Genomic DNA, 24,037 nt, shown 5'->3' with positions numbered 1-24,037 from the left:
TCCACAGAAAGGAGCCTGGGCTGTTGGAATGGGCAGCCTTCCCTGAGGAGGGCAGCCTGTTTATTGAGTACAGAGGATACATTTACAAATTGAGTACACAAAATAAATAACTGCACATTCTCCACCCACAGTCCATGGCATGAAGGCCCGTCTCCAAACTCCTGTCCTACCTTCAGGACCAGGCCTATCCTGGGCAAAAGAGGAAATATAATTCCCCAGGGCTTCAGGCCCCCAGAGGCACTCGGGAAAGTCAGGGGAGTTCTGAGGCCATGGGGCTTGGGCTCTCCACTGCCTTGAACCAGGGGCACTGGAGGCAGAAGGAGGGGGTGTATAAGGCACAATCGACTCGGCCCAGAGTGATCTCTTTGGCTTGGTATTCCACTGGAGGTGGCACATGCAGAAGGAGGAGGGCCTGGCCCGTGGCTACCACTGGGAGGAACTGAGGGCCAAACCCTCCCTGGTGGCAGGGGCCCTGCAGTCTAGCTAAGGCTAAGGCTGGGCCCTACACACTGAAAGCAGCTGTGCATGAGGGGGCTTGGGTTCCAGCCCAGTTTGTGGTGGGGGAAGGCACAATGACTGACACGGGAATGGCCTGGCTCAGGCGTCTAGGAAAGCAGCCACCTAATTCCACTCACCTCCCGCAGGGGCTCCCTCCAACCTGAGATTCAGTGGGGCTCAGACTGGAAAGGTAATGCTGTGAAAGGAAGCGAGGACAGGCTGCACTGGGCAAGGCCAGCTGTGAGAAGGCCAGTGCCCCAGGTGCTCAGGGTTCAGAGGCAGATCACACAGTTTGGCTAAGTTCCAGGGGGAGCTGCGCAGAAGCTCAGAAAAAGGAGAGTGTAGAGCAGCCCAGAGACCCTCCCTCAATGCAACAGCTCCTTCCTCTTGAAGGCTGAAGGGTGAACATGGTCATTCCTAGGCTGCCTATACTCATGCCAGACACTAGATGGCGCCTTCATGCAGCTGCAGAGGAGGGAATAGCAGAGCCTAAAGGAAAAGGGCAATGGGAAGTAGAACCAGGGCTGGCACTGGAGCCCTGATGGGGCTCTCCCTAGGAAGCCCCTGCCCTCTGCCTTGGCCCAGGTGCCTCCATCACCCAGGTAGCAGCAGTGGGGCTCCCTTTAATGTCCCACAGTTGGGAAGGAGGCACCTGGAGAATAGACTATGCATCCAAAGGGGAGAGGGAGATAATGGTCGGCTCTGCAAAGGAGGCACAGTCAGAGAGGTTGGAGCCTAGAGCAAGCCTGCTACCAATAGGGCCACATAGTCCAGAAGGACCAAGTTCCATGCCATGGCCCTACCACCAGAGATCCTGACAAGTCCTAGGGCCAGGAGTGGTTCTTGGAGTCTCCATGAAGGAAGACAGACCTTGGCTGGGAGGTGGGGGGCTGTTTATACTTACCAGGGGCTGAGAGTCCAGCCAAGGCACAGGCTTTGTGCCTACCTGGACCTCTCACTGGGGTATAATCATGAAGATCAGAATGCCATGGAATGTGGGGGGCCAGGCAGGAAGGTAGGTAGAGGAAAGGGGGGGTTCCAGAAATAACTGTCCCAACGACACCCTCTACCTGGCACTGCATGCCCTTTTGGTCTGAGGAAGAGCCAAGGGTAAGGGGTGAAGGAGACTGAAGGCCGGGTCTTACCCTTTCCCCAACTTGTACCATAGCAATTACCCACCAAAAGGAACATGAGTGCCAGGCCAGGCTCCAAGTTCAGGGAGCTCCCAGTTCCATTCTGTCACACTAGGCCCAGGTGAGGATGGGGACTGCTGAAGGCACAGAGAAGGGGCTGGGACCATTCACCTCCCACTGGCCATACAGGCCTATCACCGGAGAGGGCACAGGGCCCAGATGACACAGCAGTGTGTGACAGGCTGGAACCATGCCATGTCTCTACCACTGGCAGGCAGCTCAGCCATTGTACTGCTGCTGGTAGCGCAGGTTGAGCTCCCGCAACTCCCGCTCTCGCACACGGCGTGACTTGTTGGAGCGTGTAGAGCGGCTAGAACGTGTAGACTGGGCAGATTTGGTGCTCTGGCAGCGTGAAGAGGCGCGTTTGAGGAGGTTCTGGGAGATGGAGCGGTGCAGATTCTTCATGGACGAAGAGGCTGCCATGCTCACCACCCACGGGTGCCTCAGGGCCTGCAGTGCAGTCATACGGGCGCCAGGGTCCACTGTCAGCAGGCGGTCAATGAAGTCTTTGGCCAGGTTGGATACACTGGGCCAGGGCTAGAGGCCAAGGACAAGCATTAGAGCGAGAGCACTCAACACTGCCTTCTCCATCCCAACAATGCCACCACCACAGCATTCAGACCTGTCAGTGTATGCATTCTCCCCTCACTGCCTGGTTCCTCCCACGAAGAACATTCTGGGCCTCCCTTCCAAGGAGAAGGATCTTCCCCCTCCCCAGAGAGCAAACTTCTAAGGGTCCCTGGACTCAAAGCCTGGCTCAGGGAGGTGGCCCCTGTCAAGAGCCCCCATACCCTAGTTCAGAACCACTATAACTCAGGGGGATTTAAAGAGAAAGACCCAAACCTTCCTCCATATCCTGAGCCAGGCTCTTTCATTTTTTTTTCAAGAGAACAAGTCCACTTTTATTTATTTTGTTTTCAATGTTTAAATCCTTGAGGCATGCAGCATTACATGGATTCTGTGTCCAATGTCCTTAGCAGGTAGGCTGCTTTGATATCTGGCATGAACCATGCCACTGTTTCCATGAGCATGAGTTATCTTTCCCCAGATTACGCTGGTTTTGTTCTGTTTGCCACCAGGAGTCACTGTGTTGTTATTTCTTTCCTTCTTTTTTTTTTTTTAAATATATTTTATTGATTTTTTACAGAGAGGAAGGGAGAGAGATAGAGAGTTAGAAACATCGATGAGAGAGGAACAGCGATCAGCTGCCTCCTGCACATCTCCTACTGGGGATGTGCCCGCAACCCAGGTACATGCCCACGACCGGAATCGAACCTGGGACCTTTCAGTCTGCAGGCCGACGCTCTATCCACTGAGCCAAACCGGTTTTGGCACTGTGTTGTTATTTCTTGTACACATAGCACATCTCTTGCCTAGAGAGAATTCAGTTTCATCTCAAGTATAAACACCTTTAATTTTAAGAAGAGCTGAGGAGAAACTAAGATGGCGGCATAGATAAACACCGGGAAATAGTCGCCTCCCACAACAATTGAAAATTAGCCCAAAGGACAGAGAAAACATCGTCCAAAACAACAGGAAGGCTGGCTGAGTGTAATTTCTACAACTAGAAGAAAAGAAAAGCACGCTGAGAGCCAGAGGAGCTGCGGAGGCTGAGTGCAGAGGTACGGCGGCGGCTCGCGCGCGCGCGGAAAGGGGGTGGCACCTGAGGACGCGGCTGTCTTTTTGAATCACAAGCTCCCGACTGCTCTGATCTCCGGTTCCGGGAAGTCTCTGGGGACCCAGGTCTCATACGGGGAGAGGCTGCTCTCTCAGGCGGCAGCGGGCGAACTTGGGGGCAGATTTCCCTCGGAGGTGCTTGCAGCCACTGCCGGGACACTGAGACGCGCGACTCCGGGCGCGGAGAATCAGCCATAGCTTCTTTCTCCGGCCTTTTGCCTCCCTGAGACCCCGCCCCACCCGGGCTGCGGCAGAGGCTTTTGCATGTGAATGCCCCAGAACTTTGCAACCTGATAATTACCTAACTGCAGCCGGGCCAGCCAGACCCGGAACTTCCAAGAGAAGGCCCAAGGCCCCGCAGCGGCTTGCATTGCTTCACAGCTGAGCCTCTTCGTAGTTCCTGCTGTGTGGCCTCAGGCAGGGGCTGAATTAGCACCTCCTTAGATCCAGGAGCCACTGTACCCAGTGGTCAGAGGGGGACCATTCTCCCACTTCAGACACAGCTGCTTCCCACAGCCAATTGGCCTGGAGGTCAATTCCTCCCAGTGATCCTACAACAAGCGAGGCACCAAGAGTGCACCAAGAGTGTCCACCCCGGGTAACTGGGGAGGCTGAGCCACTGGGCCCTACAGGACACCTGGCGCGCAGGCCACTCTATCAACACAGGGAAGCAGCCAAAATGCGGAGACAAAGAAACAGGTCACAATTGGCAGAAACGGAGGAGGACAGACGACTGGATATAGAGTTCAAGGCCACGTTTATAAGGTTTGTCAAGAATTTTATGGAAACCGCCGATAAATTTAATGAATCCCTCAAGGAGTATGGTGAGACCATGGAGGTCATGAAAAAGGACCAATTAGAAATTATGCATGCACTGACTGAAATAAAGAATACTTTACAGAGCTCCAACAGCAGACAAGAGGATCCCAAGAATCAAGTCAAAGATTTGAAATGCAAAGAAACAAAAAATACCCAACCGAAAAAGAAAAAAGAAAAGAGATTCAAAAAATATGAAGATAGTGTAAGGAACCTCTGGGACAACTTCAAGCGTACCAACATCAGAATTATAGGGGTACCAGAAGGAGAGAGAGGGCAAGATATTGAAAACCTTTTTGAAGAAATAATGACAGAAAACTTCCCCCACCTGGTGAAAGAAATGGACTTACAAGTCCAGGAAGCGCAGAGAACCCCAAACAAAAGGAATCCAAAGAGGACCACACCAAGACACATCATAATTAAAATGCCAAGAGCAAAAGATAAAGAGAGAATCTTAAAAGCAGCAAGAGAAAGACAGTCAGTTACCTACAAGGGAGTACCCATCCGACTGTCAGCTGATTTCTCAACAGAAACCATGCAGGCCAGAAGAGAGTGGCAAGAAATATTCAAAGAGATGAATAGCAAGAACCTGCAACCAAGATTACTTTATCCAGCAAAGCTATCATTCAGAATGGAAGGTCAGATAAAGAGCTTCACGGATAAGAATAAGCTAAAGGAGTTCATCACCACCAAACCAGCATTATAGGAAAAGCTGAAAGGTATTCTTTAAGAAGAGGAAGAAGAAAAAGGAACTCTTACCATTTGCCACAGCATGGATGGAACTGGAGAGCGGATAAATACCACAAGATCTCACTTATTTGTGGAATATAATGAACAACATAAACTGATGAACAAGGACTGATCCAGAGACGGAGAGGCATTGATTGGACTGTCGGGCCTTGGAGGGAAGGTAGGGGAGGGTGGGGGCAAGGGGGAAAGATCAACCAAAGGACTTATATGCAAGCATATAGGCCTAACCAATGGACACGGACAACGGGGGGGTGAGGGGGTGAGCGGGGAGAGGGGGGGTAGAGGGTACACATATGTAATATCTTAATCAATAAAAAATATTAAAAAAAAAAAAAAAAAAAAAGAAGAGCTGTGTGTCCCCTCTTGTTCTGAAGACCCCACTTACAGCCAGCAAAAATGGCCTTGGACCACAGCCTTTCAGACATATTTGTCCTTTTAGAGTCCTGTTCCCAGCAGGCCTTGACAGGCTCCAAAAGCCACACTCAAGCTCTAATCCCTGGAATTGTCCAGGCCACTTGGAGGTGAACTTCCTAGCCCTTAAAGAGAAGGTCTACCCTCCCTTCAACTGACAAAGTGGTGGTGGGCAACCACAGCAGGCCCAACACCAAGGATCAGCCTCCCAGCCATGGGAAGAAAAGGAAACAATTGAAAGAAACTGGATTTCTCCATCTGCTGTGAGGAAAGGGGGTTCCTGCAGGCCAGCCAGGGACCAGACCCTGCTTAGGGACACTCTACCGTCTGCACGACCTCTCTAAGCACGCAGGGGCTCCTGGCAGTGCTCTGCACCAGCCTCATGTTAGTGCATTCTGTTTCCAGGGAGGAGCAGCACAAAGCCTGCTCTGCCACACATACTCTCATGGCTGCCGCATCTCAGCCGTAACACCAGGCAGCTGTCCATCTCAGGGGCTCAGCCTGCACAACCTGTCTTTACCTGGGTGAATCCTTAGGTTCTTAGGATAAAGGACACTTGCTCAGACTCCCTCTTAGCCCTCAGTACTAAGCAATTATTCCAGCGATTTAAAGTTCATTTTTCCATTAGACCAGATGAGTTGGATGAGCCCCAGTGCCTGGTGCTGGGTATACAGGAGGTCCTCAGTAGGGTCAGTGAGTAAACCTATGGAGAGCGCCTGATGGGTGCCCTCCCTAGAGCTGCTTCCAGGCCGTAAGGCTCAGGCAGGTGGGGACCAGATGCCTTGGGCCCTCTATCCCCTCTGCTGGAGGAGGGTAGACACAGCACTGCTCCAAGTCCCAGCATCTCCGGGGGCACTTCGGCATGGGCTCTGACGCTCCACCAAAGGGTGGGTGTCTAGGACATTTGCTGAGCCTGTGGCAGATAACCATCACCCTCCTTCCTGCCAGGTGACATCTGCCTGTTCCACCGCAGAGTGCCCTTCACTTGGAGAACCCTGAACACACTCTTGAGAGGGCACAGGAAAGTCTGAGAGCCCACATTCAGGGCAGCTCCATGCCCATTCGCAGACACAACTAAACAGTGACTATCGCTGCCCCCAGTTGGGCTCCCTGGACTTCCAACTCCTCCCCATGCCCCTCTCCACTACTGTACAGGGGTGGGGTAGGGAGAACACTCATCCAGGGTCCTGAAGAAGGGGCAGGGCTACTTACAGTTGCTACCCTTATTTGCCCTTTGGAGACAAATCTCAACTTTTACTGAGCTGAACTGGAAGACAGTAACAGAGAGGCAATATTTCTAAACAGCCACCTAACAGGGTCCTCCTCAACAATGGGCCAGCTCCCAGAGGTTCCCGGAGAGAGAGATACAGGCCCTCAGGAGGAGGTGAGCAGTCAGGGCCTCAGGAACATGCAGCACAGGGAGTGCAGGGAGCAATGGCCTTCCCACACAGGAAGCCTGGTCCACATTTCCCTACAGGCCTCCCATACTGAGGCCAACATGCAGGGTGACTGGACTGTGCAGTTGTTGCCACAGTAGCTTTTGGCTCAGACTTCAAGAAAGCCCCATGGCTTGCTGCTGCCACCTGAACACAAGGAGCCAATGTGAGGGGCCAGCCAATCCAAACCACAGGCACTCACTAAAGCCCCTGTCACACATTTGAGATGGAAAGAAGCAGACACAATGGGCCGCTGATGGACACAGCAAATCTAGAGCTGAACAGGCTGGGTCATGGGAATGCCAGTGCTGCACTACCATCTTTTATGGTCTCCAAGAAAAGGAGTAATCACTGGGGAACACAATGTAGCTCAGCTTGGCCTGTTAGTGGGACAGCCCAAGAAACAGCAGGAAGCATGGGCTAGCCAAACAGGGCTAACACATGAATTCTGCCCTTGCCCCTTGGTCCAGCCAAGACAAAAGAGGGGCAACTCCTCTGCAGATGAAGGAAGAAATAGTTGCAAAGCTGGACTCACAAGCCAAGAACTTGAACATGGATGGATTGGAGACATTTCCAACCAAGGCCCCCTGCAGCTCTAATGCAGTCTTAGATAGGCCTCTCACCAGACCCGCCCTGTGGGCTTAAGCATCTCTGTCTCCAGAGTAGCACAGGCACACACTGGGCATCGACCCCTGCTTAGTGCCAAAGTGAGTCAGATTGATCTGCCCCTCCAACTCCCCCAAACACTCGCCTCTCCAATTACTTGTGTACGTGAGGCTGTGTGCAGAATGCTGATGGGCTCATTTGTCTGAGGGCCAGCCCAGCCCTCTCTGGCAGGCCCCAGTTCTCCCCATTTCTGAGGCACTGTGAGGAGCTGGGCCATGTGGGTCCCCCGAGCCAATATGATTCAAGCCATGCTGACCTGAAAACCAGGCTGTGCCAAAGGCACCCAGCCTAGCCCTCATACACTGAGGAACTAGCAGTGGGAAGTCAGGCAAATGGAACACAGGAAGGTGGTCCTCACTCAGCGCACTGATGAGGGGGCAGGGCTCAGGTTGACTTCTAGAACAGGGGCCCCTGGGAGCCCTGCTGAAGTCTCCAACAGGTCTCAGGACGGAAAAGCAAAGCTTTCCACACTCCATGGCCATGATTCTGGCCCTAAGTCCAATTCAGCACCTCCTGAGAAAGCGTTCAACACCTACAGACCAACCCACCTCCTTCCTCAACATGCTTGAGCCTCTGGAAACACATGAGTATGTCTGTCAGCCTATGACTGACTGGCTGGGAAGTATTCTGGGCATAAGAAAAATAAAAATGATTAAACAGTTATGCCCTTGGGTTTCCACAGCTCTAACTGTTGGCTCTGGGTAAAGAACAGAACTCTCAGCTCAGTATGCTTGGGCCCAGATCAGGAACACGAATGGGCCTCAGGTGGCTAACAGAAGGGAGAGGCCCCAGGTACCACCTGGTCAGTCTCCCAGAGACTTCCACCCATTTCTGGGCTGACATGGGGCACAGGGCAGGGAAGAAAATGTTAAAATGTCAGTCTACGTTGCCTCCAGACACTTAGGCCTCCCTCTGCTATGGAATCAGAGGACAGCTATAATACCCAGGATGACAGCCTACACCCTCCCTCCCACAGGTCTCTCATGAGCTGTGTGGGTAGGGAATGGGCTCCTGACGAAGGGCATCACCTCCACCCTGGCTCTGACCATCAAGTTGGCTGCCCTTCTCCCTAGTCCATAGCCCCCAGAATCCTTGTTCCCTTGTAGTCAGGGTAGCTACTACTGATACTGTCACAGCAGAGAAGCTAACAGGGGCCAGAGGAGGGACCTCTCCCGTGGGCACTTCCTGACCATCTTTAGCCTCCTCAACCCCCTGCTCCTGATGAGCCCAACTCTCCCTTCAGAGGGAGGCACCAAATCACAACGGGGTTTCCACTCCAGCTTGAGCCCCTTTTACTTGCTCTACCTTTAATGTCACAAGGGCCTGGCAAGAACATTACCCAAGCCATACAGCGGCCTCACCTGGAGTTCAAGGGCTAAGGAGACAAAGGATGGCCTTGGCTGCAGAGAGAGGAGGAAGCTTGCTGCTTTTTCCCAGCAGCAAACCCCGCTCACAGGGCTCTCCCTAAACTCCTCTGGCAGGCAGGTCTGACCACTCAAGCGAGGCGTGAGAAAGATCTGGTGTCTCCTCCAAATAGCTTCTGGGTGACAGATTAAAATGTTAGGCTACAAGCTCAGCAACCGTGTTCTAGTTCTACCTTCTCTATGTGACCTTAGAGAAATCACAGCCTCCTCACCTTTAATGTGAAGGAGCTAAATGCAATGAATTCTAAGTCTCTTGGAGTTTCTAAAGTTCTAAATTTTAAGAAGATAGCTCTCCATCTTTTTCCTCACTTGGTTGTGTGTGAGTAAAGAAGCATGGCAACTAACATTTAAGCCGAATTGACCTCTTGACCTGTATGGGTTCTTTTCCAGCCTATGATGACTCTGGGGAAGGTTCCCTGGCAGAGAAGGCAGCCCCACCAAAGAGCTGCTAGGGGAAGGAAGGGAAAAAAGAAGACAGGGCTTTGCTCCCATGACTCAGATCTTCCCTCAGCTTTGTCTCAAAATGTATTTTCAGACTCAGCATTCCCACTCTCAAAGGCCTCCTTCCTGTACTTACGTGGGCCTAAATGAGAGCAGAGAAAAGGGCACAGAGGAAATTCTGGAAAATGGAGCTTCAGGTTTACGCAAGAGAACAGAACTATTAGTATGACAAGAACAGCACACACTGATGTTGCCCACGAGGAAAAGTGTTTGGAAAGCTGCAGCAGAATTCGGCACTCTGTAGCAGTGGAACCGTCACCTCCTCTGGGCAAGACACTCACCATTGCAGTGCCTGGACTTCCCCCACCCTGGGATCCAGCAGGGGGTGGGTGGGGGCAGAGCAGCAGAAAAGAGAAGGACATTGGGGAGGAGAGCCTGAGGGGAGAAAAAGAAGGAAGATAATAGAGTTGTTGTTTTTTTAATGTTTACATTGATTTTTAGAGAGAGAGGAAGAGAGATGGATAGAGAGATAGAAACAACAATGAGAAAAAAACATTGATCAGCTGCCTCCTGCATGCTTCCTACTGGGGATCGAGTCGGAAACCTGGGCATGTGCCCTAAGAATCGAGCTACCACCTCCTGATTCATGGATCCAGCCACACTATCCGGGTGATAATAGAGTTTTAAAAAGAGGCAGATGCCCTAGCCGTTTTGGCTCAGTGTATAGAGCATCGGCATGTGGACTGAAGGATCCCGGGTTCGATTCTGGTCAAGGGCACATGCCCGGGATGCTGGCTCGATCCCCAGTAGGGGTTGTGCAGGAGGCAGCCAATCAATGATTCTCTCTCTTCACTGATGTTTCTATCTCTCTCTCTCCCTTTTCCTTTCCTCTCTGAAATAAAAATAAATTTTTTTAAAAAAAGAGGCAGAGAATGAAGATAAAAATAAAATGAGAAAAGACATGACAACTTCAAGGTTAGTAAAGCTGTATTCTGAAACTTGAGAAGAACAACAAAATGAAATCTTGTGCCTCCACCTGTCCCTGCCCAGAGTGCACAAAGTGAAGGAAAGATGCTCTGGGCTCAATGTGGAATCAGGGGGATGTTGCCAACCTGTGCCAACAACCGAGGAATGTCTGCTTTTTACAACGACCTGAAGCAGCCCTGGAAGGTTCTAGATTTCAGAGCCTGCTGTATAGTGGTTTCTTCTACCTCCACCCATGGGTTCTACTGAGGCCAAGTGGTTTCCAAGGCCTAAACAGGTGTTGTGGTTTTTAAACTTCTAATTCTAATTAGAATTCTAATTTCTGAGAGTTTGGAAGCCTGATGGCTATTAGCAAAGCACTCACACTATGGCCTCTGCCCCCAGAGGTCTGTGCCTCTGGAACTCTGGTACACTGGACTCAGCTCAGGGCAGGCACTTGGTCAACACGGGGTAGCAAGATGAGTGAAGAGATACAGGTGCCAGCTTTCTGTCCAAACCACACTGGAGTGGGGATCAAGTCTAGGGACCAAACTTGCATCAGGAGACAGACAAACCAAGGCCAGGCAGGCATGCATGAGAAGAGTGACCTTGTGTGATGGGAGAACTGACTGAGGACAGAGAGCCTGGAAAGCCACTGGGGGTGGGGGGATGGGCCAGCGCTTCCAGCTCAGTGTGGGCAGGAGGGGAGGCCATCAGCAGATTTAAAGAGGTCAGACTGTGGGAGAGACAACAGCCCCAGCAGCTCCCAGAGGAACGTGAGGGCCTAGAAGTGACAGGGCCTTTGAGAGGACAGAGCTATCCAGGTGGAGACAGACAATAAGAGCAAGAGAGGGAGGGGACAGGTGGTGCACCAATAACCACTCCTAACACAACCCACGACACGTCCCTTTTGTTGAAGAGGCCTCGGTGGGGGCTGGGGGTGGGAAACAGCAGTGATGAAAAGCAGCTCTGACCCTGGGTTAATGAGATGCTACAGATGGTCACAGCAAGGTGTTTTAGTAGGAATGGCTGAATGCAGCAATACAGAGAGGTGGGCAACTATCTCTGCCACAATGGGAGTGTACTGCTCTCTGGGGAGTGTGCAACCAGGGCAGCGGCAGCAGAGGGATGCCTAGAAGACAGGGCTCCAGGAAGCCAAGTGGTGGCCCAGAAATGGCACATGAGGGGGTTGCTGCCCCTCTGTACTCAGAGCCTGCCTCCTGCCCCCACAGAGCTATCAGAATTACAAGATGGTTCAACTAACTCCCCTTGGGCCCCAAGTAGATGGTCAGCACTCACAAGGATGGAACCACTCCTGCCTTCCTCCAAGTAGTCTCAAACCAAGAGGAGGTCTCCAGCCACAGTGACCAATGAGGTCCACTGCCCACACCCAGTGACCAAACTATGCCACCTCCCAGTGACCAGACAGGGATCTGGACTGAGGGATCTGGGAAGGAGGGAGACTTATCTGTTGAACACCTACTTGTACCAGGAGGGAGACTTATCTGTTGAACACCTATTTGTACCAGAAGCTTTGGTGAGGTACGGTGGCCCTTGTCAAGGAATCCTTTCTGAACAGGTATGGGGGTAGTGCTTGTCCTCTTGGGACCCTTGTATAGAACCAACTTCATCATCCAGCACTTGATACCCAGCAGCTACCAGTAGGTAGGCAGGAAATAAGGGCTGAGGGATGACTCTGAACAAAAAATTTGAAATCAATTTGTAATTTCCTATGCTGCCAGCTATCCAGACACAGGAAAGCCATCCTCGGACTCTGGCAGCAAGGGGGCAGTGAGAAAAAAAATGGGGAACTGATGATCTGTCACAGCCCCCATATACAATGGGCGTGGGAACACAAGCAATTAAAGGCATATGGCAGAATCCAAGCTGAGCTAGAAAACATACCACCTACCTCCCTGCATTCTGTCTGCTGCTTAAACACACACCCAGTCTCTAGCTTTCCCACCTCCCCCAGCAATCCTCCCCATGGCTCTTGGGCAAGGGCCTATCCCCTCACCCAGGTGCTCCTTATTAGAACATGTGAACCAGGCTGCATGACCATTCCCCACAGGCACTGAGCCCCTTCACCTAGAGAGACTGACACATGCTACATCCTCTCCACTTCATTTGATCTTCAACACTCAGAGCAGAATCACTTTAAGAAATGGGGAAGAGCTAAGATGGGAATGTAAATGTCAACTCTGGCTCTGGGCATTCATCCTACTGCAGAGCTATCAGAATTACAAGATGGCTCAACTAACTCCCCTTGGACTCCAAGTAGATCGTCAGCCCAGAAACCCACCTGTGAGAAGCCACCTCCCACCAACACTTATGCCCCAGGTAGTGGCAGATCGGTCCTACAGGTAGGCTTCCTCTCCCACTAGGATTCTGTCCTTTGCCCAGCAGCACTCACTCTCCTGAACGAGGCTCTGTGAAACCCTTTACCCAGTCCCATCTGTTTCTGGTGTAGTGACCCGGGCTCGCCCACAGCTCAGAGACTGCTCAGAGGAGGGTGACAATGAAAGGTTGCTAAACATAGGGAGGCAGCAAAGCTGCTGATGGCATCTGCCATCAGTCCTCCAAGAGCCTCTTCATCTGTCCTTGCTCTAGGAGTAGAACTCTTGACAAAAGCAATGACATTAGGCCAGTGGCGTCACATTTCATGTCAAGTGAATCACAGAATCTAGAAGCAGAATGGTAAGAGTACTCCAGTATGGGTGTACAGATGATGACTCGCTTTCTGTGTCACTCCTTTAAAAACAGCTGCTCTAGTCCTCCTGGGGCCTTCCATGACAGGAAGCTTGCTCTCTCAAGGTGGCTCCTTGTGTCCTCATACTGATCACACAGGCCTTCCTCACATCTGGTCAGTGCATCTCCCCATCACTTCCATTGCGACTTTAGCTTGGCCCTCTCCACTCCAGCACCTCCAGTCACCAAGTAAGTATTCAAATTTCCCCTCAAAATCATCTGTCACAGTCTTCTCCTTCCCATCACTCCCTCCTCTTCCAAGATTCCTTTGTTTACTTCTAAGTAGGTCTGGCCAGCAACCCTCTAAGCACATCGCCAGCAGGCTCCCCACTTCTTCCTAGAATCCAGCCTCCAGAAGAGAGCACTCCTAGCCACCATGGGCAGCAGGGTTTGCCAGTAACTTTTGGGTCCCTTCTGAAGTCATCACCAACAATCACTGGTGCTTCCCTCAGAAGAAGTCAAGAGAAAGTATTGAGAGCCTATGTACTAATACACACACTGTCTTCAAGGGCCTCATTAGCCAAGGAAGAGAGAGATGTCCATAGACAACTCTCAGCCTGAGAAAGTACAGAATCAGACTCCAGTAACATGCAGAGGCATGTGTCAGGGACAGAAGACTGCAGGGATGTGAAAGCCAAGACCTCTGAAACCAAGATGGCCTGGATTGGAATCCCAGGCCTGACACCTTCTAACCGTGAGAGTATAGACAAGTTACTTAACCTCACTAGCCTCAATTTCCTCATCTGTAAAATGGGAGTGATTAAACTGACTGTTGTAGAGATTAGAGATGGTGGATATAGAACCCTCAGTCCGGTGCCAGGTACTCAGTAGGCACTGCACAATGGCAGTGGTCGGCATTACTTGGAAAGGAAATAATGTTTGAATTGGACCTTTTCTAAAGCTGACATTAGGAGCAGAGGGGAAAGCCTGAGCAAAAGCTCAGTGTGGGAGTTGAGCAAACGTCTTGGGTCTATGGTGTATAAGGGAATGGGATATGGTGTATAAGTGTTGGGGCTAGAGTACCTAGACTGTCAGGATTGTGGGAGATAGGGTACTGAAGAGGACCAACTTGGTGTGCTTCTCTCTGCTACTAGACCCCTATGATTCCAGCAGAGCAGGAAGTAGAATCTCAGGACCCAGTCTAATGGCTACGGTAGGAGCAGGAAGCCCGAGTCCATTCTGTACCGCATTCATTTGTCATTCTCCACCCTCAGATAATCAATAGCCTGTTAGCAAGACTCCAATTAGATAAATTGCCTGTTCAACAATTGCCAGAATCAGGAACTCTTGGGAAAACCTACAGACTTTTCTAAATGGTCTTTCTTTGTCAGCATCTCTGGGGAACTTCCCTCCCTCCCATAGCTAAACTTGCTACTCCCTCTGCCATCTGGACCCACACAGAGCTCCAGGGGGTAGAACTCCCAGAGCACAGCAAACTAGCAGGGCCTAGGCACAACACTGCCTCTGTGAGGTGGATTCTGGGTCTTCCAACCCATGATGAAACCCGGCCCAGAGAGTGAATAGGACAATGTCCTCTGTGACCACTATATTGCAGCGTGGGCATCCCAGCCAGTCAATACTTGTTTTGTTGGCTGCCATTTGGAGCAAAGAAGAAAACATGAGAAACTTTAGGGGAGAGCTGGAGAATGTTCCAGTTTCTCCTTTGCTTGTAGCCAGCACTGAGGTGGCTGGAAGAGGAAGGCCTCCCTCTCTTCCTCACACTACCCTGAGATACATGACCTGAATCCCCCAGAGAATGCCAGCCCCCATCCACACAGGATGGGAGTCCTTGACTGACCACATGACCATGTCTGGAAGCTGTCAGGGAGGAGGATGGAGCACAGGACCTCAAGTGCTGAAGGCAAAGTGGCATGAGGCTTTTAGGTGACTCCTGCAGGTCACGCTGCTCTGGGTCAATGAGCTGGGGCCAGAGAAGGCCCAATCCGAAATCTCTGGGAGGGAAGCTGGGCTGAAGGAATCCAGTCCCAGAGCTCCCTCCCCTCCATGACATTATTCAAGAGACACAGACAGCTCCTCAGCAAGCCCAGGCCTGAGGGACACACTGGGGGGAACACTCTGTAAGAGGCACTTGGGGATGGGCCCTCATTGCCTTGGCAGAATCCTGTCCTCCTACAAAGCTCATCTTACCTCCTACGTAAAGTCATAAAACAATTTTTTCTTCACAGCCTCCCTGAGCACACCATTATGCCTGCAGCCCTGCTTCCTGAGGTCAGCCTCATTTCCTACCAGTCAGCGTCCTGCCTAAGAACCAACCAGCCCTTACTTCTTCTGCACCTTCCTGCAGGTCTAAGCAGTGCTGAAACCCAATGGATTTTTTTCAGTTATCAGTGGAGCCAAAGACACAAACTGATGGCCAGCCGTTTGAATCTGGCCTGCAGATTACCATTTGTTGGCACACAGGATACTGCTTAAATATATGAATCAACTCCAAAATTTTAAGATCAGATTTTTCTGATTTTCTTTCAAAAGTTGGAATATCTGGAAGTATGGGGTCCTCACTGCTGTGGGGCAAAGCTGGGCAGAGATGAGAAGCAGCTGCTCCTTTAGACAGGGCATGGTCACTCTAGCTGGCCCCAATCCCTATGGAGCAGATACTGTGGAGGCCCTGCCCCATGTCCTATCAGCCCACCTAAGCACACCTAGAGCTGCGGTGCTCCTGTGTGTGTTAACAGCTTCCCACTGCCAGTACCTGCAGCTCTCTGCTTCTTTGCCTGAGGACTTTCTCTGACACTAGTTGGCATTCAGGACAGCCCAGAAGTACTAGGGATTTAAAGCCCCCAAAGATATTCTTGACTCATACAGGAGTCAATGAATTAAAACCCATTCACTTCCCTGCCCCTCAAGGGTACAATTCTGAGACACATTCCGGATGATTATTCACCGTCCCCAGTAGGACTGAGTTCCAGTGGACCACAGTGGCAGTCCTCCCCCTAATGTACCCTTTATCGGCTTTTCCCCTTTCTGCCTTTTTCCCCCCACCCTTCACTTATGCTTACTGGAATCACACCCCAATTCAATGATCTGCTCCCAAGTCCTTGTCTCAGGGTTCATTTTGGGGGGAACCCAAACTCACACACCCTACTAGTCATATTTCATCATTTTTCCATCAGAGCACATTCTTCTGATGGAAAGCTGAAGGACAGAACCCCCCGCCCATGGGCTTCCCAACATCGGAGGGACAGGGCAGACTCACCTCCCCCGAGTAACTGTACTTGCCCCTGAGGATCTGCCGGTACAGCCGGGTGCGGTTATCATCTTCAAAGGGCATGGTGCCACTGAGCAGGATGTAGGCAATGACACCCAGTGCCCACATGTCCACTGAGTTGGTGTAGGGCTTTCGAACCAGGACCTCAGGGGCAATGTACTCAGGTGTGCCACAGGTAGTCTTCATCAGGCAGTCGTCACCTTTCTTGCGAGCACTGGCCAGGCCAAAGTCGGTGATGATGATCTTGGAATCAGTGCCTGGGTGGTAGTAGAGCAGATTCTCAGGCTTGAGGTCTCGGTGTGTGATGCCCAGTGCGTGCAGATACCGGACGCCATCCAGCACCATTTGCAGCACCCGTGTGGCGTCACGCTCAGTGAAAGAACCCTTGGCAATGATGCGGTCAAAGAGCTCTCCACCAGTAGCCAGCTCCATCACCATGTACACACGCTCCTGAGTCTCAAACACCTCCACCAGCTGGATGATGTTGGCGTGGCGCACCCGGCGCAGCACACGCAGCTCCGACTCACACACCTCCCGCCCCTCCCGGTATTTGGTCTCAATCATCTTGATGGCATATGGTTGCCGGGTTGCCCGGTGTTCCACGCGTACCACTCGGCTGAAGCTGCCTCGGCCAATCAGGGCTTTGATGTCATACTTGGCCGTCACACGCGGGTCGAACTTGGCCCTGTACTTAGCCACCCTGGCCTTGCGTGGTAGTTCTGAAGGAGGCTCTGTGTAGCCGGTAGTGGGGGCGCCCGGGCAGGGGTTGGCACACTGACTGGCTGCTGGGATCCCAGCTTTGAGAGGGCCAACACTGTCCACCTCTGTGATGAAGTGCTTATACACATCGCTCTTAGTGCCACTGAAGGGCTCCACCTTCTTGACCAGATCCAGCTGGACATCCTTGGGCGGCTCAGGAAGGACCTTGCTTGTCCCACAGCCCATCACGGACACGGGGGCATCCTCTCCCGCGAGGCTGGCAGGACCTGCTCTGCAAGCAGTGCCCCGTCTACACCTATGCAGACAGAAGAGAGGACAACTCAGTATAGCTGGGGCACCTCTGAAGGGTTACCAGCCATCCACCTCCTGCCTCCTCCTTGTCCCTCGATAACCCTAACCTGAAGACCTGGCTCTAATATGGTTTCCTGGAAGGGAGGATGGCTTTGGCCCCTAAGTGCTCAGAGCCCAGGCTCAATGGAGGGTCTATACCAGTGGTTCTCAACCTTACTAATGCTGCAACCCTTAATACATTTCCTCATGTTGTGGTGATCCCCAACCATAAAATTATTTTCGTTGCTACTTTATAACTGTAATTTTGCTACTGTTATGAATCGTAATGTAAATATCTGATATGCAGGATGTATTTTCATTGTTACAAATTGAACATAATTAAAGCATACTAATTAATCACAAAAACAATATGTAATTATATATGTGTTTTCCAATGGTCTTAAGCGACCCCTGTGAAAGGGTCGTTCGACCCCCAAAGGGGTCGCAGCCCCACAGGTTGAGAACCGCTGGTCTATATGAAATACTGGATCTGAGCATCATAATCTTGATTTACATCTCCCTGGATCTGATTCTCACACTGCTCTTCAAGCCTGAGAGAGGGTAGGAACATGCACAGGCTCAGTTGTTACTGCCCCCACCTTCCTCCCTACTCTGCCTGGGTTCCTTATCCTAGTTGAAGTTCTGTTTTCTTTTTTTATATATATAAGAGAACATTTATTCGTAACATTTATTCACAGAGGTAGAAAAAGTTAATTCCTAGAAGAAATGGGCTTAGGAAATAATCAATAGAGGTAAAGGAAGGGCCTTTGGGCCTTGGGAGTGAGGCAGCTAATGGTAACATGCCTAGGGAGATGGGGAGGGAGGAGTGAGGGAAAGGCGAGCAGTCTTATGTTTTCTTAATGTTAAAATCATTCCTCTTATTATTCGGACTCATCTTTCCTGAAATGGGGGTGTAGAGTGTTAGAGGCCGACTCTCCAACACCATCACCTACCAGGGCTCAGAAAGCTGCTTCTCCAAGGCCTCCCTCATGTATATCCTTCCGGGCCCTCTATGCCTCCTGCAGGCATGATCCTCCTGCAACCACCACCCATGGCCCTTCGTCTCTACCCTACTAACCTCACTCTTTCCTGGACAGCTCCCACTACTTTGCTAATGCACCATCTTCACCCTGACATTGTAACACCCTGTTTCAGGGTCACTCACTTCCCCAGTCACCACATTGATAGCGAAAATGCCACATTAAGTTCTAGAGCTGGCTGGAATCAATCCCAGTGACCTTGGGACAATAAGCCTTAGCACACTGCCATCAGGTAGCCACCAAATAGGGCATCATTCAAGAGGCAAAGGGAGCCTTGAGCTCAGAAAGGGCACTAGCAGCTTCATCTAGATGTGACTCGGGCTGTGGATGCGGGTGCTCTGCTTCCTTGGGATGAGAGGACAGGAGCCTTCGCCATTTGTTTCCCAGACAGAGATGTTCTGATCTCTTAGTACCGTGTGGCTGGTGGGACCCTGGGCAAGGTGAAGTGCAGAAGGACTACTTTCCAGAGGTCACTCTGCTCAGGCTGCCCTTCCCTAAGTCTATCTGAAGGCCCCATGAGTGAAAGAAGAGAGCTGAGAATTTCCTATTAATTATGACATGCAGAATTGAAGATAAAATGATCAGTCCAGGTCAAACATGTATTGAACATCTACTAGGATACAAGAATGAATAAGACATCCAATATAGGTTATATTTAAACATACACACACACACAAACACACAAGCAGAACATGGTCAATAAGCTGATAGTCTAAATCAGTGATGGTGAACCTATGACACGCGTGTCAGAGGTGACACGCAAACTCACTTTTTTGGTTGATTTTTCTTTGTTAAATGGCATTTAAATATATAAAATAAATATCAAAAATGTAAAACTTGCCGAAACCAGTTTGGCTCAGTGGATAGAGCGTCGGCCTGCGGACTGAAGGGTCCCGGGTTCGATTCCAGTCAAGGGCATGTACCTGGGTTGCGGGCACATCCCCAGTGGGGGATGTGCAGGAGGCGGCTGATTGATGTTTCTCTCTCATCGATGTTTCTGACTATCTCTCTCCCTTCCTCTCTGTAAAAAATCAATAAAATATATTTTTTTAAAAAAATGTAAAACTTTGTTTTACTATGGTTGGAAATATCAAAAAATTTCTATATGTGACACGGCACCAGAGTTAAGTTAGGGTTTTTCAAAATGCTGACACGCCGAACTCAAAAGGTTCGCCATCACTGGTCTAAACGAAGAGAAAAGCATAAAAACATAATTTCAATATAGCAGTGTTAGGCTTGAGAAACAATAGTAGATATATGTAGACTGGCGCAGGGGTTAGGGAAGCTTCCTGAAGGAGGTGACCCCCACACTGAATTTTTTTTTTTATATTTTATTGATTTTTTACAGAGAGGAAGGGAGAGAGATAGAGAGTCAGAAACATCGATGAGAGAGCAACATCAATCAGCTGCCTCCTGCACATCTCCTGGTGGCCCAGACAGTGAGGTGGAATGGAAAGATACCAGCAGAAGAACTGATAGGGACTGGAGGCTGGACGTAAGAGGTGAAAGGGTGGAGTGAGGGCAGCACTCCAGTCCCTTACTCAGGCTCCTGGGCAAAAGGGTCAAGAGTGCAGCAAGAGGGACAGGTTTAGTAAGCAGTGGGAAGAGTTCAGTTTTTGATGTGTGCAGTGCATGTGGAACATTCATGTGACATTCACTGCAGGCCAGGCACCACATATTACATTTTTAAAGTTAATAAAAATATATATTGTAGAAATGTATAGACTAGTAAATGCATAAGTTTAAAAAGCTGAGGGAACATTCACCAAACTATTAGTGTTTATGTCTAAAGACACAGCCTGGCCTGTGTGGCTCAGTGGTCGAGTGTCAACCTATGAACCAGGAGTCCACGGTTCAATTCACAATCGGGGCACATGCCCGGGAATCGGGCTAGATCCCAAAGAGGCAGCCGATCAATGATTTTCTCTCATCATCGATGTTTCTATCTCTCACTCCCTCCTCTCTTCCTCTCTCTGAAATAAATAAAAATATTTGTTAAATAAAGACACTGCATTATTCACATCTGTAATGTTTTAACTTTTAGTATTATTTCATAATGAAAATTTTATGACTTTTTAGAATATAGTAACTTGGGACCTCACTTCTTTTTTTTTTTTTTTAATATATTTTATTGATTTTTTACAGAGAGGAAGGGAGAGAGATAGAGAGTTAGAAACATTGATGAGAGAGAAACATCGATCAGCTGCCTCCTGCACATCTCCCAATGGGGATGTGCCCGCAACCCAGGTACATGCCCTTGACCGGAATCGAACCTGGGACCTTTCAGTCCGCAGGCCGACGCTCTATCCACTGAGCCAAACCGGTTTCAGCGGGACCTCACTTCTTAAGGACATAGTAATAATTGGTGGGCCAACTCCTGCCTTATGACTGAGAGAGGGAAAGAAGTTCAAATGTTGTTGTATCCTCCTTATTTTATCAGGACTCCAACTCCATTTAAGACATCCCACCTACTGCCCATCCCGTTGTCAGAAATACAGTCTCTGGCAATGTACCTGGGGTTCTCCTTCTAACATCCCAAAGTTCAATCCCCAAATATTTACTAAGCTCCTGCTGTGAGCCAGGAACTTTGCCAGGGACTGTGACAGACTAAAAGAAGTAGCCAGCCAGGCCGGAGTGACGCAGTGATTGAGTGTGGACCCATGAACCAGGAGGTCACGTTCAATTCCTGGTTGGGGCACATGCCTGGATTACAGGTTTGATCCCCAGTAGGGGTTTGCAGGGGGCAACCGATCAGTGCTTCTCTCTCATCATTGATGTTTCTATCTCTTTCTCCCCGTCCCTTCCTCTCTTTGAAATTAATTTTAAAATAAACTAATTAATTTAATTGCATTAAAAAGAAGGGAACCATAGTCTGTGCTCTCAAGGAACTTACAGTCCAGATGGTTCCACACCAAAAGTTCTTTAGTCCATTACCCTTATAATGCCCAGTGAGGCCACTTAAAGGCTGGCAGCCTGGAAGGGGTCCCTCTGAGATCATTTCCTCCCAGCAAAAGAAAACATGACATTTTTCTAGTTTAAACACCACATTTTTCTACTTTAGCATCACATTAGACACCATGGCAACAGAGGGCTATACCAAGAATTAGCTCAGTGATGACCTAGCCAACACAAATCAGCTTAATACTCACTGAGTATGATTCTTGGAAGGAAAAGAAGTTCAAATCAGTAAGTCTCTCTCCAGCTCTCAACAAACAGAATTGCTTCCCTTCTTCCACGGCTGTATTTCTCAAATTTTTCTCTGTGTACCCTGGGTTCAATGGAGACAGATGTTCCCAGCTATCTCCAAAATTAAGAGTCATTGTTTTTGGAACACCTATCGCCCATTCACGTCATACAGCCGGGAAGTTCTGAAGAGGATTGAAGTTGCCCACATAACATGTTCACATTTATAAAGTAAAATAGAAAGCCAAACGAAAGTCTCATCCATAATTGTGACTGACAAAGAACCCCAGTATCTAGCTCAGATTCCACAGACACTAAGATCTGCAGGGGTCTTCCATTCCAGGTGAAAGGCAACTCTAGTTCAGCCTCAGAGGCAAATAAATTTCCTGAAAGCTGCATTTTCTCTAGCCCATTAATACAACTTAACAAGTGCTAGAACTGCAATTAGACCTGGACAATGTGCTTATTTAGCAAACCCACCCTTTAGTGAGTCAGCATTCCGAATCTCTCCTGGGGGAATAGCCAACTACAACTGCCCTTAGTAGAAGCAGTTTCGTCAGAGCTTTCCCCAATGACCAGAGTTGAGGAAGTCACATAACACAAGGCAGCTTCCTACAGGAGGATCAGTCTGAAGAGCAAACAGGCTTACTAAGATGAGATCTTAGTAACAAGGGACATATTTTGGGAAGAACAGCCATTAGTAAATACAGATACTTCTACTGTGAGAAGTATCTTACATGCACTCTCACTCCTCTCTGCAACTACATAAAGTAGTGATGATTATTCCTATCTTGGAATGAGCAAACTAGGACTCAGCGAGTCTCAAGATTTCATAAAAGCCAAAAACTGACTCTCAGTGTTTCTGACTCCAAAGCTCATATGTCTAATCATCAAATCATACTGCTTCCCCAAGGTATGGGCAGGGCAATGAGACTGCAATGGGAGGCCACAAGGCACAGCTAGTCTTTCCCACAAGACAAAGAAGACACAAGAGCTTCCTGGAGGCAAAGACAAAGGTCTCCAACCAGGAAGCACGGTAAAGTCACTTGGGGAATTTTTTCAAGATATATATCCAGATACCAGATCTTCTGAATCAGTCTCAGAGAGTGAGACTCTTGAATCTGTATTCTGAAAAACGACTTTAGACCATCACAGTTGAGAAGGCTGCACCACATACCACACACATGTGCATGCATATGCATGCATGCGCATGCATGCACAAACACCAAACACAGGTGAGCTGTGTTCATCTCCGATGCCAGGCCCTGGTAGGTGCTCAATGGTAAAGCTGAATGAGTATCCATTCTTAAACCAACAACCTACTCCAGGGGACTTAGTTCCTACTGTTAATGTCAGGCAGAACCAGACACTCGGGTGCAGATACACTATCCCCAAACTCACTATCACGTGACACAACATGATCTATTCAACAGCAGTCCAGTGAATAAAAATACAGAGGAGTCAACGGTTACTTGTGAAGCAAGGGAGGCTTTCCCACGGAAATGAAATCTGAGATGAATTTTAAAGGACAGATGTACATTTTCCATACCGGTGGGAGAAAGAGAAGGGTATTACAAAAGAGAAAATTGGCTATCTAAAGCACAAGGGTATTAAACCACAGAGCTAACAGAAGGCACACAACATATGTAAACATATGTAAACGCCCCAACAACATATGTAAACCGAAGGCAGAAATGCACAGGTGCTCACTTCAGGGTTAGGCCTCTCCGATCATGAAGAGCCCTGAATGCCTGCCTTCCTAAGAGGCTTAGCCTTTATCCTGTAGGCATCAAGGAGCCAGTTTTCGGCAGTAAAGGGCTTATTCAGGTGAGAAGGAATCACTTCAGCAGCTTCATTCAGTGGGAGTGAGCATGGGCAGTGGGGCGAAGGTATGACTGGCTTGTGGGGCAGGCGACCCGGCTGGACTCAGGCCTGCTTTTCCTCAGAGTGAATAAGGAAGCGACCAGCTGCCCGCCAGCCCCTGGCGTTCAGTCGCGAAGGAAGGGTGTGGAGTAAATGCTGGACACGAGAAGGGAGTGAGGACAACCGGGTTAGTTCACCGTGACCGACGCCGGCTGGCTGGCTGCACAACAGGCAGGGCAGCTGGCCACGTCCACCAGGCCCACGAGGCCCCAGAGAAAGGCTACCCAGCGCAACCGCATGTTTCAAGGCCACTCTCGTCTCGGACACCGGGGACCCCAGCAGCCATCGCCAGGCCTGCTCCCCAGCCCCCGTAGGCCCCGGCACACCTGGCACGGGCCGAGGGCTCCAGTCTGGGCAAAGACAGGCCCGGTGCGCCTGGAGGCGGCCGTGGCCGCAGCTCGTCAGGACCTCCCGCCCGTTGGGCCGTAGCCCTGGGCCGGGCCGCCTCACCTCGCGGGGGCGGCGGGCTCTTCGGTGTCTTGGCGGCTGTGCTAACCCTCTCGGGGCCGCGGCCACGGCCGCCGCCGCCGCCATCCTCAGGCGTTAGCGTCGTGGCGTCATCACAGAGCGCGCTTGACGCCAAAACAAACGC

The 24,037-nt window shown here is 50.2% G+C and overlaps 1 protein-coding gene across 1 annotated transcript; it reads right to left on the bottom strand.

The window, feature by feature from the left end:
• Positions 1 to 27: 27 nt before the first annotated feature.
• On the bottom strand, positions 28 to 17,258 carry PSKH1 (protein serine kinase H1). Its single transcript, XM_081107620.1, has 2 exons — positions 16,238 to 17,258; positions 28 to 2,228 (listed from the first exon to the last, which is right to left on the bottom strand). The coding sequence occupies exons 1-2, from the start codon at positions 17,192 to 17,194 to the stop codon at positions 1,911 to 1,913; spliced, it is 1,275 nt and encodes a 424-aa protein (XP_080963746.1). The 5' UTR covers positions 17,195 to 17,258; the 3' UTR covers positions 28 to 1,910.
• Between the last annotated feature and the right edge of the window lie 6,779 nt (positions 17,259 to 24,037).

This window comes from Myotis nattereri, assembly GCF_964212035.1.
Source record: "Myotis nattereri genome assembly, chromosome: 15".
Taxonomy (NCBI): domain Eukaryota; kingdom Metazoa; phylum Chordata; class Mammalia; order Chiroptera; family Vespertilionidae; genus Myotis; species Myotis nattereri.
Note: the sequence above shows the minus strand (reverse complement) of the source record. Positions and strands in the feature narration are given on the sequence as shown.

Bases quoted from the DNA above. Each gene is read 5' to 3' on its own strand.
- PSKH1 (XM_081107620.1), bottom strand. From the start codon at position 17,194: ATGGGCTGTGGGACAAGCAAGGTCCTTCCTGAGCCGCCCAAGGATGTC. The intron at 2,229-16,237 runs GTGAGTCTGCCC...CTTGGCCTCTAG, and splicing joins AGTACAGTTACTCGGGGGAG to CCCTGGCCCAGTGTATCCAA.